The sequence below is a fragment of the Ovis aries genome, chromosome 3 (assembly GCF_016772045.2).
Source record: "Ovis aries strain OAR_USU_Benz2616 breed Rambouillet chromosome 3, ARS-UI_Ramb_v3.0, whole genome shotgun sequence".
NCBI classification, from domain to species: Eukaryota; Metazoa; Chordata; class Mammalia; order Artiodactyla; family Bovidae; genus Ovis; species Ovis aries.
Genome location: NC_056056.1, coordinates 9,070,358 through 9,084,926, shown reverse-complemented (window position 1 = coordinate 9,084,926; position 14,569 = coordinate 9,070,358). Strand labels below are relative to the sequence as shown.

Below are 14,569 nucleotides of genomic sequence, written 5' to 3'. Positions count from 1 at the left end.
AATCACTAAATACTGAAAGGCTTAGTGAAGCAGCTAACACTCATTGCTCCATCTCTGCATAACCCAATCACTCCCTAGGGGCAAACACTCAGCTATTTAGCAGCTTCTTTGGTAGTTTCTGCCATATTTCCATCAATGTGTTTTTGCTGCAATTTCTCGGTACTTTGGACAGTATATGGTGACTTCTTTGTAAGATGGATGTTGGTTTAGTTTTCCTAAACCGTCTTCCCTCATTCTTCACAAACACTCATGTTACCATAATTACATCACTTGAGTTAAATGAGTATTCTTGTTTTAATTATTAGGAATGTGTAAGTATGGTTTTCCATAAATGGCTCCTCCATACTTAAGTGGTTAAGTGTGAATAACACATTCTTTCCGGAGTATCCCTTTGTTTCCCTGGTATTTCTAATCCCCTTTTAAGGAAAAATCCTTACTCTAGCTACTGCTTATCTACCAGATATTTTATATGTATACGTAAAATACACGTATAAACATATGTAATATTATATAATATCTTACCAGGCCTTATGTATATTATACATAAAATCTTTGAATTATTTTAATTTTATTTTTATTATACATAATAAAGTATGTCCGTTCCCTTCCTCCTCCCACCAACGTGCTATCCCATCGGGTTTTCTGTCGAGTCTTCTCTCTCTCTGGAGACCTCTTCTGGGGTGGAAGGATGTAGACCAGTCTTTCTTAAGCCTTGCTGTTCATCTGTCCTCTGCCTTTACCACTGCTAGTGTGGATCCACCATTTCCTGCATCCCGTACCCTCCAGTCCTTGGTTTATTCTTTCGTTTTGCTAAGGGAAGTTCTCAAGTAGTATGCAAATGCTTGCTTGGGAGATAGATGTTCTTTTCCATGCCTTCTAACATCCTGTGCATTCCTGCTGAGAAATCTGATGCCATCCTGAATCTCATTTGTGGCCACAGAATGGAACAGATGCGTGAAGTTAACTAGACCCTGCCCTTCCGAATGTGTGTGTGTAGGTGGGGTGGAGGGTGGGTAGGAAGTATGTGTGCAAACGCAAGGTTAACAGAGGGAGGTGTGGTCTGGAGAAGCCTGGTTTTAAATTTGGGAAGTGTGCAAATGTGGCTGCCTTTGGTTGGCCCACTGCACTAAAGAACTCCAGTTGTTGGTTGGAGGTCAGTCTTCAGGGGATCTTTAGGGACATCCTCCAGGACTGTGATCATGTTGGCCTCGTGTCCATGTCAGGACACAGATGACTCCCTGATCAGCTCTGTGGTGCCGTGCATCGAGGTACTTGACAGTCTAGGCAGATCGGCCAGACATGCCAGGGGACATGGGCAACCCCTCAGCTGGGTCCAGAGAGCCAGTGGAGGCAGCTTTGGACACCAGTCTGGCTCAGCAGCAGTGTGTACGAGGACGACATAGGGATTTGTTGAGCTGCTGGAGGAACATCGGCGACTGCCAAAGCATTCAGTGGGCTTCTAGGTTGCATTAGTAAAGACATGACCTCCCAGCCGAGAGGGTGAGGGGCCTGCTCAACTTCACAATGGGGCCATTTACAACCAGAGGATCTGGTTCTGTTCTGGGTATATGTTGTTTATTTAGTGACTTTCTTATCCTTAAACGTTCATTTCAAATGCTTCCCTCTTTAAATCTTCCCTTGATGCTTCCCTTGCCCATAATTTACCTACTGTTGGTCTGAGTTCTTATCTCTACTTACTTACTTACCATGTTGCTGTAATATACATGTCTCTCCTCTACTGAATCAAGTTCCCCAAGGGTACTCTGAAAAGTTACTTAATCCTTGTGATTATGAACCTGAAATAGCGGCAGTCATCCTGGCTCCATCTTTGTCCCTGGGCTTTGTAAAGATCAGATGAGTTGTATGTTTTGGTGCTTTACAAACAGCAAATGGGAGATGATGGCGTTATTTCCTGTCCATTTGCTAATATGATGAATAACAGCCTTAAATTAACAGGCTGGTTAAGCAGCCGTTGTTCCTAGCATCTGTGTAGCATCCTCTGATGTGTCCTGAATTTCTCAATGGAAAAAAAAAAACACAAAACTCGCTGTTTATTCTCCAACTTCTTTACTGGGGACGTCCTTTCAGCTTTTTCCTTTGCCTTTCCTCTCTGAAGTCCTTAAGCTGTTACTTCTCAGCTGGGCTGTTGCACAGATGCATCCTCTGTGACTCCAGAGGCTGAGGATCAAGGAATTAGCCAGGGCAGCCTGAATTCCCCAACGCACCAGACATGGCCTCAGCCTGGGATTTGCAGACCTGGGTCCCGGGAACCCCAAGGGCTGCTTCAGTTCGAAAGGCTGGCTTCCCCTGATGCTGGGCAGTGCTGCTCTCCTTCTTTCTGCTGTGTGATGGAGCTGTTGGCCACTGGCCTACGTTAGTCTAATGGATGTGGCAGGGTGGCTGGTTCCGGTCCTTGCACAGACCATGGGGTCTCAAAACCACACTTGACCAAGGATGCTCCTGGCCTAGGGTCCCTCTCCACTTATGCTCCTGGGCTCAGCCATGGATCTCAGATCCCAGAGGCGCTGGCCCTGGAAGCTAAACTTGGGGGTTTCCAACGTCAACCATGTGCTGTGCCAGAGCCAACCCTCTCCACTGACCCTTTCCCGTATCTTCTTTTCAAGCCTGCTCTCGGCCTAGATTCCTTTCCTCAAAGCCATTTTATTCAAGGAGCCTCATTGCCATTTCCTGGCACTGGGCCTTGATGTAGGACTTGCAGGGTGACCACAGCATCAGGTCTGGAGAACCAGGACTCAGTGTCTGTTCCTTTCTTCCAGAAAGCCTCCTTATGAATACAGAGCCATCCTTTCTCTGGTGACCAGCTTTACATACCAGAGATCTCAGTCATAAAAGATCTTACTTCTCTAATCTCTGGGCTGTGGGTATCTGCTTATCCTGTAGTTGCGTAACTAAATCACCCCTTAGATGACAGCATGTGGAAAAAAGGTTTAGCTTATTTTGACTGAAACACCATAGCCAGTGTAAATAAGACACAGCTGTGGACCACAGGGGATCTGGAGGAGATAGCCCTGATTGGAGAGATGGCCTGGCTAGGTGCACAGAATGGGCAGGCGAAGTGGGTGACATTCTGGGGGGCCTTCAGTAATGGCAAGGCTTCCCTGGTGGCTCAGAGGTTAAAGCATCTGCCTGGAATGCTGGAGGCCCGGGTTCGATCCCTGGGTCGGGAAGATCCCCTGGAGAAGGAAATGGCAACCCACTCCAGTACTCTTGCCTGGAGAATCCCATGGAGGGAGGAGCCTGGTAGGCTACAGTCCATGGGGTCGCAAAGAGTCAGACACGACTGAGTGACTTCACTCACTCACTCAGTAATGGCAGAGATGTTGAGGAGGAGTAAGAATTTGTGGACCCAGGGAGAGAGACCTAATGGGGCTGTGAAATTGCTCTGGGTGACCTTGAGGAATTTGCTTTACTCTCTGAGCTCCTCATTGTTGTGGGGTCTGTGCACCACGGTGCTGGTCATTATGCAGGGGATTCTGGTGTCAGACAGAACAATGGACTCGATAGCGCTGGAGGGTTCCTTCTAAGTGTAAGGTTTTATGAAAAATGACCAAGTTGAGCTGTGAAACGTTCCATCTCCACAAGACACAGCTTCTCACAATGCTTAGTTGCACCCAGGATTCTGCAGACCACAGACATACCATTTAGCACGTTTCCTTTTAGTTTTGGTTCACAGCTATCCTTTCTCTTTAGCTTCTTCTAGTTTTTTTGTCTTCTCTCTCATACTCTTTTTCTCCCACCAGCTTTTGAATCGAAAAGACAAGACCACGTTTGAGAAACTGGACTACCTGATGTCCAAAGAAGATAATTACAAGCGGACTCGGGAATATATCCGAAGCCTGAAGATGGTTCCCAGTATTCCCTATCTAGGTAGGAGTCTGAATAGGATTATTGTTTTTTTAAGAAACCTACTCAGCACCAGATGAGATGTTTTTACAGTTTCTAGTTGAGAAAGTTCCACGAAGCAGCATGGGTCGTGGATAAAGAGGGGATTGGTTGGCTCTTCAGGTTAGAACAGGCTGTTGGTACTCCCTGAGAATGGGGACTTCCTGATGAGGGCCCTGGAACAAGGGATATTCTGCTGCTGATACAGATGCCCAGTGAATCCCAAGCCTCCCCAGCCTGTAGCTCAGAAGGATCATGAGACTCTTACTCGTCTATCCGCGTCCTTCTGAACTGGGGGAGTGTGTCAGCTGCTCAGTCGTGTCCGACTCTGTGACCCCATGGATGGGGCCCGCCAGGCTCCTCCATCCATGGGGTTTTCCAGGCAAGAATAGTGGAGTGGATTGCTATTCCCTTTTGCAGGGGATCTTCCTGACCCAGGGGTCGAACCTGGGTCTCCCACATTGTCAGCAGACTCTTTACTGTTCTGAGCCTCTAGGGAAGACTGAACTGGGAGAACTCAGGCCCAAATCCCTGTGTTTTGGTTCTCTGGGCATTAATAATATATTATGTAAGATTTGTCTCAATGAAATTGTTATAATGATTATTGATTTTACTGATTCAAAAATAATATGTGTTTATTGCAAGGAATTAGGAAGATAAGAAGATTAGTATCATTTGTTATCTTATCCAGAGATAAACATTATTTTGCTTCAAATCTTTTCATTCGTTTGGGTGCATATAAAATCTGTATGTTTACTCTATTGTGAACATTTAATGTTATTACCTGCATTTCTATACTGTGACTCAGTCCCACTTGGATTTGTCCAACTGAAATCTGCTCTCTAATAATGACACATAAATTGTCTCTACATTTTTGCTATTAAAATTCTGCAGTGGCCATCCCTGTTGCATAAATTTCCTATGTGTAATTATGATTATTATCTTCTAAGAGATTCCTGGAAGTGTGATTATTGGGTCAAAACTTGATGTGAAATTGTATGCCTTTTCATATATATTTTCAAAACGTTCTCCATGGAGGTTGTAGCAATTTATGTTCACATTAGAGGGCAAAGAAATTGCCTGTTTTCCCCATGTGCACAAATGCTTTGTGTTTTCATGTGCTTTTTTTCCTTTATCATTCCTTTTTTTCCTTTGCCAGTTTGACAGGTGAAAAATACTTCTTATAGTTTGGTTTTCACAGTTATGCTAATTTTATGATATAAAATAATACTGAGAACAAGGGAAATTAAGATTTTATGGATATGGCTCCTAATATTTTCAGAAATCTAGTGCAAGTGTTTTGAGATACATTTTTGACAACTTTTAAATGTTCTCTATGAGCATTGCGTATTCAGTTTTTTAATTCCTTTAAAACTAATTTGGAAAATTAAACTTTGGTAGAAAATTGTTCATTTGATCCAAGTTTTCAAAATGATTAGCATAAAGTTTTTCCTCATGTAATTTGTTTTGACTGAAAAGTTTTGTGTAATTGCTTATACATTTTAACCTCCTGTATATATGGGCTTATATTTGCTTTGCATTCCTAATAGTGTGCATTTTCATTTTCTCTTTCTTTTTTTTTTTTAAATTTGCTTTGCCAGAGGTATGTCTGTTGGTCTTTCCTAAGGATTAGACTCTGTATTTGTGTATCAGTCACACTGTCTTCCTGCTTTCTAATCTATATTCCATCAGTCTAGGACGTGCCTTTTCTCTCCGCATTTTTAAACCTCTCAAATTGGGGTGCATCTTTCAATTGGTGGTAACAAAGCATTGTGACGCTGGTTAATTGGCAGCAGTGTTCCTTATGATATATAAAATAATGGTGCATCCTAAATTTATAATAGAGGACATCCTAAATTTGATGAAATATGGAATTTATTCTTTTGTCTCTTACGATTCATTTCTTCTGCTTTCCTTAAGTTGTTTTGTTCTTGTAAACAAATTATTGGCTTATTTGTGTATACGTTATTCTTTCTACTTTCATTGGAAAATAGTTACTGGTATACATTTCCCTCTGCTAATTGATGCTTTTGTTGTATCCTACGTGTTTAAATGTATAGTATGCTCACGATAGTCTTTAAAGTGTTCAATAATTATAGTTTCAATTTTTCTTTTATGCAAGTGTTATTTAAGGTAGTGGTGTTTTAAATTTCCAAGGGCTTGAGTTTTTTGCTTTTGTTTTTTTTCAAATGGCTTTATTGAGTTTTAATTCATGTATCACCCATTTAAAGTGTACAACCAGTGGTTTTAGAACATTCACAAAACTCTGCAACCATCTGCAAACTCAATTTTGGAATGTCTTTGTCACCCCAAAGAGAAACCCCGAGCCTGTTTGTAGTCACTCCTTTTCCTCTAGCCACCCCCCTTCCACCCCGTCACCTTCAGCCCTAGACAACTGCCAACGTACCTTCTGGCCTCATAGATTTGCTTATTTGGGACTTTTCATATGAATTGAATTGTGCAGTGTGGTCTTTTATGACTGGCTTCTTTCCCTGAGTGTTATGTTTTCAAGGTTCATCCATGTTAGAGCGTGATCAGTGTTTCATTCCTTCTTACTGCCAAATTGCATTCCATTGAATGGATGCACCACATTTTATTCTTCTAAAAATCCATTGATCTTATCTCTGGCTGTGCTGGGTCTTTATTGCCGCGCGGGTTTTTCTCTGGTTGCGGTGCATGGGCTTCTCGCTGCAGCAGCTCTTCTTGTCGCAGAGCACGGGCCCTGGAGCGCCTGCTCGGTAGTTATGGCACACGTGCTTAGTTGCTCCGCAGCAGGTGGGATCTTCCTGGACCAGGGAGCGAACCCGTGTCTCCTGCATTGTCAGGTGGATCTTTACCGCTGAATCACCAGGGGAGCCCCACCACATTTTATTCATCTGTTCATCATTCGAGGGACATACGAGCTGTTTCACTTTTGCGTTACTGTGGATAACACCACTATAAACGGCTTTGGTTTTTAAGAACAGTCGTCTCTCTAATTTTTTCCATGTTGGTTTTAGGATATATGACCCATATGCTTTTGAGGTTTTTAAAAAAAAATGTTGATATTTATCTTGTGGTTTAATATAAGATCAATTTGTGTAAATGTTTCATGGGTGCTGGAGAAGATGTAATCTCACAAGTTACTCTTATAATTACATTATAACATTCAGATTTTTCATTTTTGACAACCTGGTCAATCAAGAACAGAAATATATGTTAGAGTCATTTTGCATTTCTAATAGTTTCTGCCTTACATTATTTCACATACAGTTGGCCCTCCATACCCCTGGGTTCTGCATTCATGGATTCAGCCAACCCTGGGCTGAAAATATTTGAAAAAAGAAATCCACAAAGTTCCAAAAAGCAAAGTTTGAATTTGCCATATGCTGGCAACTATTTACATAGCATTTACATCGTATTAAGTATTATAAGTAACCCAGAGATGATTTAAAGTATAGGGGAGGGTGTGCGTAGGTTGTATGCAAATTCTTTGGCATTTTACATAAGGGACTTGAGCATCCCTGGATTTGAGTATCTGCAGAGGTCCTGGAGCCAATCCCATGTGGATATCAATGACCGAATAGATGTTTGTAACAGTTGCAGATTTGTTATGAAGGGTCCCATACAAAATGATCTTGATTCCATTTATCATTTGCTTTTGTTTCATTGATGTTGATTCTGTGAAATCTGATTTATTTTTCTTTTGCATTCATTTTATAAATCTTTGACTGTATTTTGTATTTTGATATTTTAAGTTGTTTTGTCTTAAGTGTGATCCTTGGAAATCATATTTGTGCGTGCTTGTGTGTGCTTAGGCGCTCAGTTGTGTCCAACTCTGCGACTCCATAGACTGCAGCCTGCCAGGCTCTTCTGTCCATGGGATTCTCCAGGCAAGAACACTGGAGTGGGTTGCCATGCCCTCCTCCAGAAATCATATTTAGTTGGGCCCAATATGAGAGACCTTGCCTTTTAGTAGGGGAGTAAAAGTTTTTCCGATGTGTTTAGACTTAAGCAATGGTATTGATTATCATCTTTTTTTGTTTTTCTGTTACACTTTCTTATCCTTTCCTGTTCTCATCTTATAGCTTGCTGTGAACTTAGTGTCCTTCCACCTGGGTGACCACGGCAGTGAATTGCCATCTCAGATATGTAGATGGTTGGGCATGCCCAGCTGCCAAGCCCATTCCCACCTTGCCTGAGGCTGATGGATCTGAAAATGGGTTGGTGGCATTAGGGTGGGGGCGACCCCTGGTTTAACTAGTGCAGGTTCTCCAGGGTTAAGGATGACCTCTTCTCGCTCATAAAATGATCATTAATTGCTGTTGATCCTCTGCTTCCTCTGCGCCTGGCACTTGGCTAGGTGCTTTAATGCATCAACTCAGTGAATGCTCACCATGGCCCAGTGAGTAAGCAGGTGCTGAGAGGTTGCCTCGGGTCACATAACAGGAGCACGGCAGAGCCAGGCCTCGGCCCAGATGGCCTGGCTGTCAGCCCTCAGCTCTGACGCTGCCCTCTCCCGACTCGCCACCTCCACCCTCAGGTCATTATCCCCCCTTTCAATTGTCACCTGCATGTCCTCTGCTACTGATGACTTGTGGGTGGTCTCCATCGGGCACTAGTATAGTGGGATAATAATACACTTGTGATTAATAATACAGTGGGATTAATACACTTTATACAAGTAGGATAAATCGTCTTGGCACTTTGCTGTGACACTGCTCGTGGACCACAAAGCAGTGTGGTCTTGGGCTTCTGAGGGATCGGTCACTGGGCCTCAGCCAAGGGCAGACTGGACCAATACTGTCTCCCCTTGCTAACCTATATCCCTTCTCATCAGACTAAGCGTATGCTTCCAGATCCCTCCCCTTCAGATGAGTCCCGTTCAGACAACTGGCCAGATGCCCCTCATGAGTGACCACGTCAGGCCGAAGGACAGGTCCGCTCTTCCAGCAGATACGTAGCCTGTGCCCCAGTCCAACGCCGCTGAGTTTCTGGACAGACCCCCTCTGCTTGTCCTTGGTCATCTCATCGCAGCTGCCTCCCTGGCAGGTCCTCCCTGAGAGGTTCCGTGCGGGCCTCTGTTCTCCCGGAAGACCCTCCTGCTGGCCCCCGAGTGAGCCCTGCTCCGTGGCCTGCTCCTGCCCTTTCAGCCCCACGAGGCTCTCCCTCCCCTCTTAAGCCAGCTGGGCTGCACTTCTCATCCTTGCACCAGAACGACTCCTGACACGTACACGTCAGATGGAAAGAACAGGAGGCGGATCCACCGTGCTTCCTGTCCTCAGGATGCTGTGTGAGGGTTTACGATGGGGTGTGGGGGTGCACGATTTCATGAAAAAGAATGAAACAAGACCCCATCCTGAGGGCAGCTGGGGCCTCCCTGCCCTCTGTGGCTGTGGAGAGACCCTGCCCAAATGGAGGTTGTGGTTTTAGTACTAGATTCCTCTTGAAAACCCAGCTTGTCCTAGGGATGGATTTGTTTATCAAAAGAGGAAAAGTTACATAATTCCTGGAAAGTACAATATAGGAAAAAATGTCTGAAACCATTTCTTTTTCCCCTGGCAACGTCCTCACTGTAGGTCTTTCCCTGGGGGAGAGGGGGTTACGCTCTGGGAGGGACTTGAGGTCAGTCCTTGCTATTTTTAGCTGCTGTGTTCGTTTAGTTCCTGCTTGAGACCTTGAACGCTGCTTCAGTGGTTATTTGCCTCTGATAGCAAGTATGGGTTTCCTTTTGGTAACGATTCTTTTAAACCGCTGTGGGAGCTTCGACACCGCCTGGTTTCCTGGGACCGACCGTTCCCACCCGTGTCCCTTACTCCATGTGAAGATCTCCTCATGCAGTGCTAGCAGTTATTAACCATGTGGGTGTGTGTTCCAGCTCCTTTCGATGCAAATTTTAGAGCCAGTTGGCTGCACTTTGGTGCACTGTTTCTCGTGAAACATAATTTAAAAAACACCGAGGGAAAAATTTACCGCATTTTAAAAATAAGACTCTCTTTGTCTCAAAAAGTTTATTCCCATTTACTTCAGAGTGCAAAAACTGGTGGGAAATAGTCGGGTCAGTTATTTGTAGCTTAATTTTATCTGATAGCAACTCCTTGTAAATACCCAGTTTGGGTCAAAATGGTAACAGAAGCAGGCTGAGCTGTGAAGAGTAGCTACAGCATTTGTTTCTAAGTAGCTTTATTGACTTACAGGGTGTTTGGTTTTTAGTACATATAATTCCCTCCAGGAAATAGCTAAATCAAATTAGGAATGTAATGGATTTTAAAAGGGTTAGAGCCTGATTCTAAAAGTAACTATAGGCAATAAGGAAAATGGTGATCTCTCTCAAGGAACAAAAAGTAGGCATCCTGACAGTTCTGAATAGTAAAGAGAACATTTAGATTCTTAGTAAATTTACCCAGATTTCTAATGTGTGAAGTACATTTCTGGAATCTAAGCTGTTCCTTCAAACAAACAAACCCTTCCTTTTTTTTTTTTTTTTAAAAAAAAAAGTAAGGCTTTATTTTCAGACAGAAACTCTGAAGTTTAAAATAAAGGCAAGTTGTTTCCAGATTCAGAGTATAAAGTTAACCAACCTAAACTGAGGGATATCTAAAGGACTTTGGAAAAGAAGTAGTTATCAGCCAAAAAGAAGGGTTTAATCCCGATGCCCCCAAACCCCCAGAACAGGTGGCAAGGGAGGGGCTCCCACTCTGGGCCTGAGAGCAGCACACACCAGGCCCTTTGCGGGATGGGTGTTGGACTCTGGTTCTGCTCCTGTGGGGCTCACGGCCCAGATCTGGTCACCGGCAGCGCACTAGAAACCAAATGAGCTGAGCACTGTGGCAGGAAAGGCAGAGGAGCAAATAAAGGGGGCCCGTCCCAAGCTGGGGGCCAGAGGCCCTAAAAGATGAGTAAGCTGGGTGAGGAGGTGGGATGCAAGCGTCCCAGACAAAGAAAGCAGCTTGCGCAAGAGCCCCGAAGTGGGGAAAAATGACGTTTGTTGGAAAAACTGGCTGGAGAGTAGAGAATGCTGGGGGCGCACGGCAGGAGGGTCGTGAGAAGCAGCTGGAGTGAGAGGGAGGTGAAGTCTCTTAGGGCCTAGACACTGGGAGTGGGAGGCTCAGGGTCCAACCCCCACGAGCAGTGGAGGATCAGGAGGGTTTAAGAGTACAGGCGAGCCTGGCTTGGGCTTGCCTGGAACATGGGTCTCCTGGCCGATAGCAGATGCCTGGCTTAGAGAAAATCAGGCTGTAAGGGGGAAGGCCAGGCCAGTGGCCATGCAGAAGCCTGTGGCACATCACTGTATTTCAGAAATTGTTGGGGGTGGGAGAGGGAAAGCCCTTCTGAAAGCAATTCATTTTTGAGCAAAACCTGGGAAAGACCTAAAAGAGACTTTGGTGAGCATGTCTGCCTGATGGAGATGCCTCTTCAGAACGACCTAGATGGCGTCTCCCTGAACCTGGGCTTTGGGGATGAAGATGTGTGTGCATTCGAGCAGAGATGAAAGCACGGACATACGCTCTCTTGATGGTCCTCCACAAGGCAGGAGGGCTTGAGCTGAAGGATGCCGGCAGAGCTTCTGCTTCCCCCTTGGTGGGGGCCTCCGCCACCCCAGGACCAAAGTTGGGTGGTTCCCAAGTCAGGGTGACCACAGTGTTATCCAGCTGTCCCCAGGCTTGTCCGCATTAAGGGCAATCCTTTCCTTTAATGCCCAATTGAAAAAATTCCGTTCTATATGCAGGAAATCCAGTCTTTTTTCCCTTCAGTTTCCCCACCCCATGTGTTTGCAAGAATCCCCAAGGAATACTCATTTGTTCCACAGATCCATCCTGGTTGTTCCTGGAGCCTCAGCCTGCTGTCTGGCCGCACACCTCTGATCCCTCCCTCCAGTTGTCTCCTGCTTTCTACCCTGTCTCTCCAGCTGGACCCGTGTGGAGCCAGGCTCCTCCTTCCTTAGCTGGGGAAGCACAGCTTGGGGCTGGCTAAGGGATGTTGAGGCAACAGAGAAAAGCCTGTGTTCCAGAATGCCTGCCCCTGGAGCCCAGGGCCATGCTCCTTGCCTTCTCTACCCCAGAGCCGCAAGCTGTAGGCCCTGACCTGCCGCCCTCCCTCCTCCTGAGCCTGGAGAGCCTTAGATCAGGCCTCTCCTTCCCCCATATCAAGGCATCCACCCCCACAGTGGCCCAGCAGGCAGGGGTAAGCTGTGTGCTTCTCAGTCAGCGGAGTAACACAAAGACACAATGCATCTGCACAGAAGGAATCCTTTCCTGTTATTTTGTCTAGTTTTCAGCTGCATATGATCTCAAACCTCTCCCTTCCAGAGAGGATTTTGCCTTTACTTTGGCAATCTCAGGATTTGTTACCTGAAAATCCACCATATTTCTGGGACTTCAGAGTCCTGCTCAGTTTTTACAAAAAGCTAGTGGATGCGGCTTCCTTGGTGGCTCAGTGATTAAAAAAAAAAAAAAAAAATCCACCTGCCGATGCAGGAGACATGGGTTCAGTCCCTGATCCAGGAAGATCCCACATGTGGAGGGGCAGCTTAGCCCACGATGACTGAAGCCCGCGCACCTAGAGCCTGTGCCCAACAACGAGAAGCCACCTCAATGAGAAGTCCATGCACGGCAACTAGAGAGTAGCCCCCGGCTCGCCACAGCTAGAGAAAAGCCTGAGCTCAGCAACGAAGACCCAGTGCAGCCAAAAATAAAGAAATTAATGAAAACTTTTTAAAAAGCCAGTGGATGTTGTTAAAACCCCCATTTTGCAAATGAAGATATCCCTACAATTTCACTTATGACCTACCAAAGTCGTATGCCAGCTGGATACCAAGTTTAACTCAAGACTTCTTGTTCACGGCTGGAGTTCCACCCACCTTAACTTATGCATCCTCTGTTTATCATCTCTGTCTCCATGGAGAGAAACAGTGTGGGAGGAAAACACGCTGGAGGGGAGGTTTGTTTCTTCCGTGCTCTGTGGCCCAGAGCTGCGCACCTTGTCACACTGGTCCCTCCTGGGGCACAGGAAGGGCTTGCAGTCAGGTTTTCTCTGGGTCAAGCAGTCTTGTGTGATCCCCAGGAGGACCTGAGAGCATGAGGCCATTTCTCTGCCAGCGAAGGTGTGTTTTCCTAGCAGGAATCGGTTAGAGTCATCAGGATGACTGGTCTTCTTTGACCTTTAGTCTTTGAGTTTCTAATTAGAAGCCAACAGTAATAATAATGACTATTAGAGCACACGTGTGCACCAAACATTTCACACACATTGTTTCATTTAATCCTCCCAACTAGCCTTTCAGGGAGGCATTTTTGTTTGTTTGTTTGTTTTTAACTTATTTTACAGCTGCAAAAGCTGAGAAAAACTCACTAAAAGTTTCTCTACTTACTAGTGCCACTTTCTGATCGTGAGACCACTTCTCAAACCCCAGTCTGACCCCAGTGCCTGCTAACCTCAGAAGACACCAAATGTTCCCGCTAACAGCTCTTTACCCTCTGGGGAAACCAGAGAGTGGGTGGAAAAGAGGAATGTCACCAGGACCCTCCTGTGTGGTACGGGGGCTTAAGATGGGAGATGGAGGGCCCTGCCAGGGTCAGCCAGCCCTGAAGAAGAGAAGGGTTAGGGATGCAGGAAAGGCTAGAGTTTCTCCAGCCTCAGGACTCACCTAGGGCCATTGGCATGTCTCTTTTGGAGAGAAAGTAGCCCTGAGAATCTGAGAGATTTCACGTGGTGCACAGCTTCTAAGACGGCCCCCAGTGATTCCTTCTGTAGCCCCTCCCCTGGAGCATGGTGGGACACACTGACTTGCTACCAGCAAGTTCAGTGTGATGGAAGTAATGGGACATCTCTCCGGGCTTTGGTTATTAAAGGACTATTTCCCTGGGGGGGTGTTGCTGTCTTCTTCCTCCCTCTTGGCGCACACATCCATGGAGAATCCAGCTGCTGAGTATTTGGCAATCCTGTGGAGAGGCCGGTGGCGAGGGTTTGAGGCCTGCCAGGAGGCACATAAGTGAGTTCAGAAGCAGATGACGCCCAAGCGGAGATCCCGCCCAAGGGGACACTGCAGCCCCGGCCAACAGCTTTACTGCAGTCCCACAGGACACGTGAGCCCAACACACCCAAACACCTGACCCACAGAACTGCAAGATGGCAAATGTTCATTATTGTAGCTGCTAACTGGAGGGGGTGGTGATTTGTTGCACAGCGATGGATAACCAGCCGCGGCACCATGTGTCACTGCCTCCCGTTTGTTGCTTTGTTGTTTCCTCATCTGTGCTGGACCAAAACCAGCTATAAAACTCAACACATAAATGACTCTCAGGGTCTCAGTGTTTAAACAAAAAAGAAGACTTGAACTGCCTGAAGTGTACTCATTCATCCGTTGCACACATATTTTGTATGGACCCGCCATGGGAATTCAAGAGACGCTGCAGAAACAGAGGGCAAAACAGTGTCCTCAAGGTGCCCACGGACTTGCCGCAGGAGACACAGCAGGCCCCAGGACTGCGTTAGGAGCAGGTTACAGTCAGGGCCAGAGAGAGACAGAGAGGCAAGTTCTAATTGTAGGAATCAGGAAATGCTGAGCTACCCCCACAAGGCGGCCTACACAGTGGTGGAACAAGCCAGCAATTCCTGTATGTATTTTGGGTCTGCTGTATCAGTGGAAGTCCAGAGCTGAGACCTGCTCCCTTGTGGAGGTAGGGCCGAC

General features: G+C 45.9%; 1 protein-coding gene across 17 annotated transcripts in view; it reads left to right on the top strand.

Annotated features, from left to right (window-relative positions):
• RALGPS1 (Ral GEF with PH domain and SH3 binding motif 1) overlaps nucleotides 1-14,569 on the top strand; it is a 302,601-nt gene that overhangs the window by 133,340 nt on the left and 154,692 nt on the right. For all 17 annotated transcript variants that reach the window (XM_042245687.1, XM_042245689.1, XM_042245692.2 and 14 more), the window contains one exon: nucleotides 3,762-3,888. In XM_042245687.1, the coding sequence (XP_042101621.1) occupies nucleotides 3,762-3,888 (127 nt within the window). The remainder of the gene's footprint in view (nucleotides 1-3,761; nucleotides 3,889-14,569) is intronic.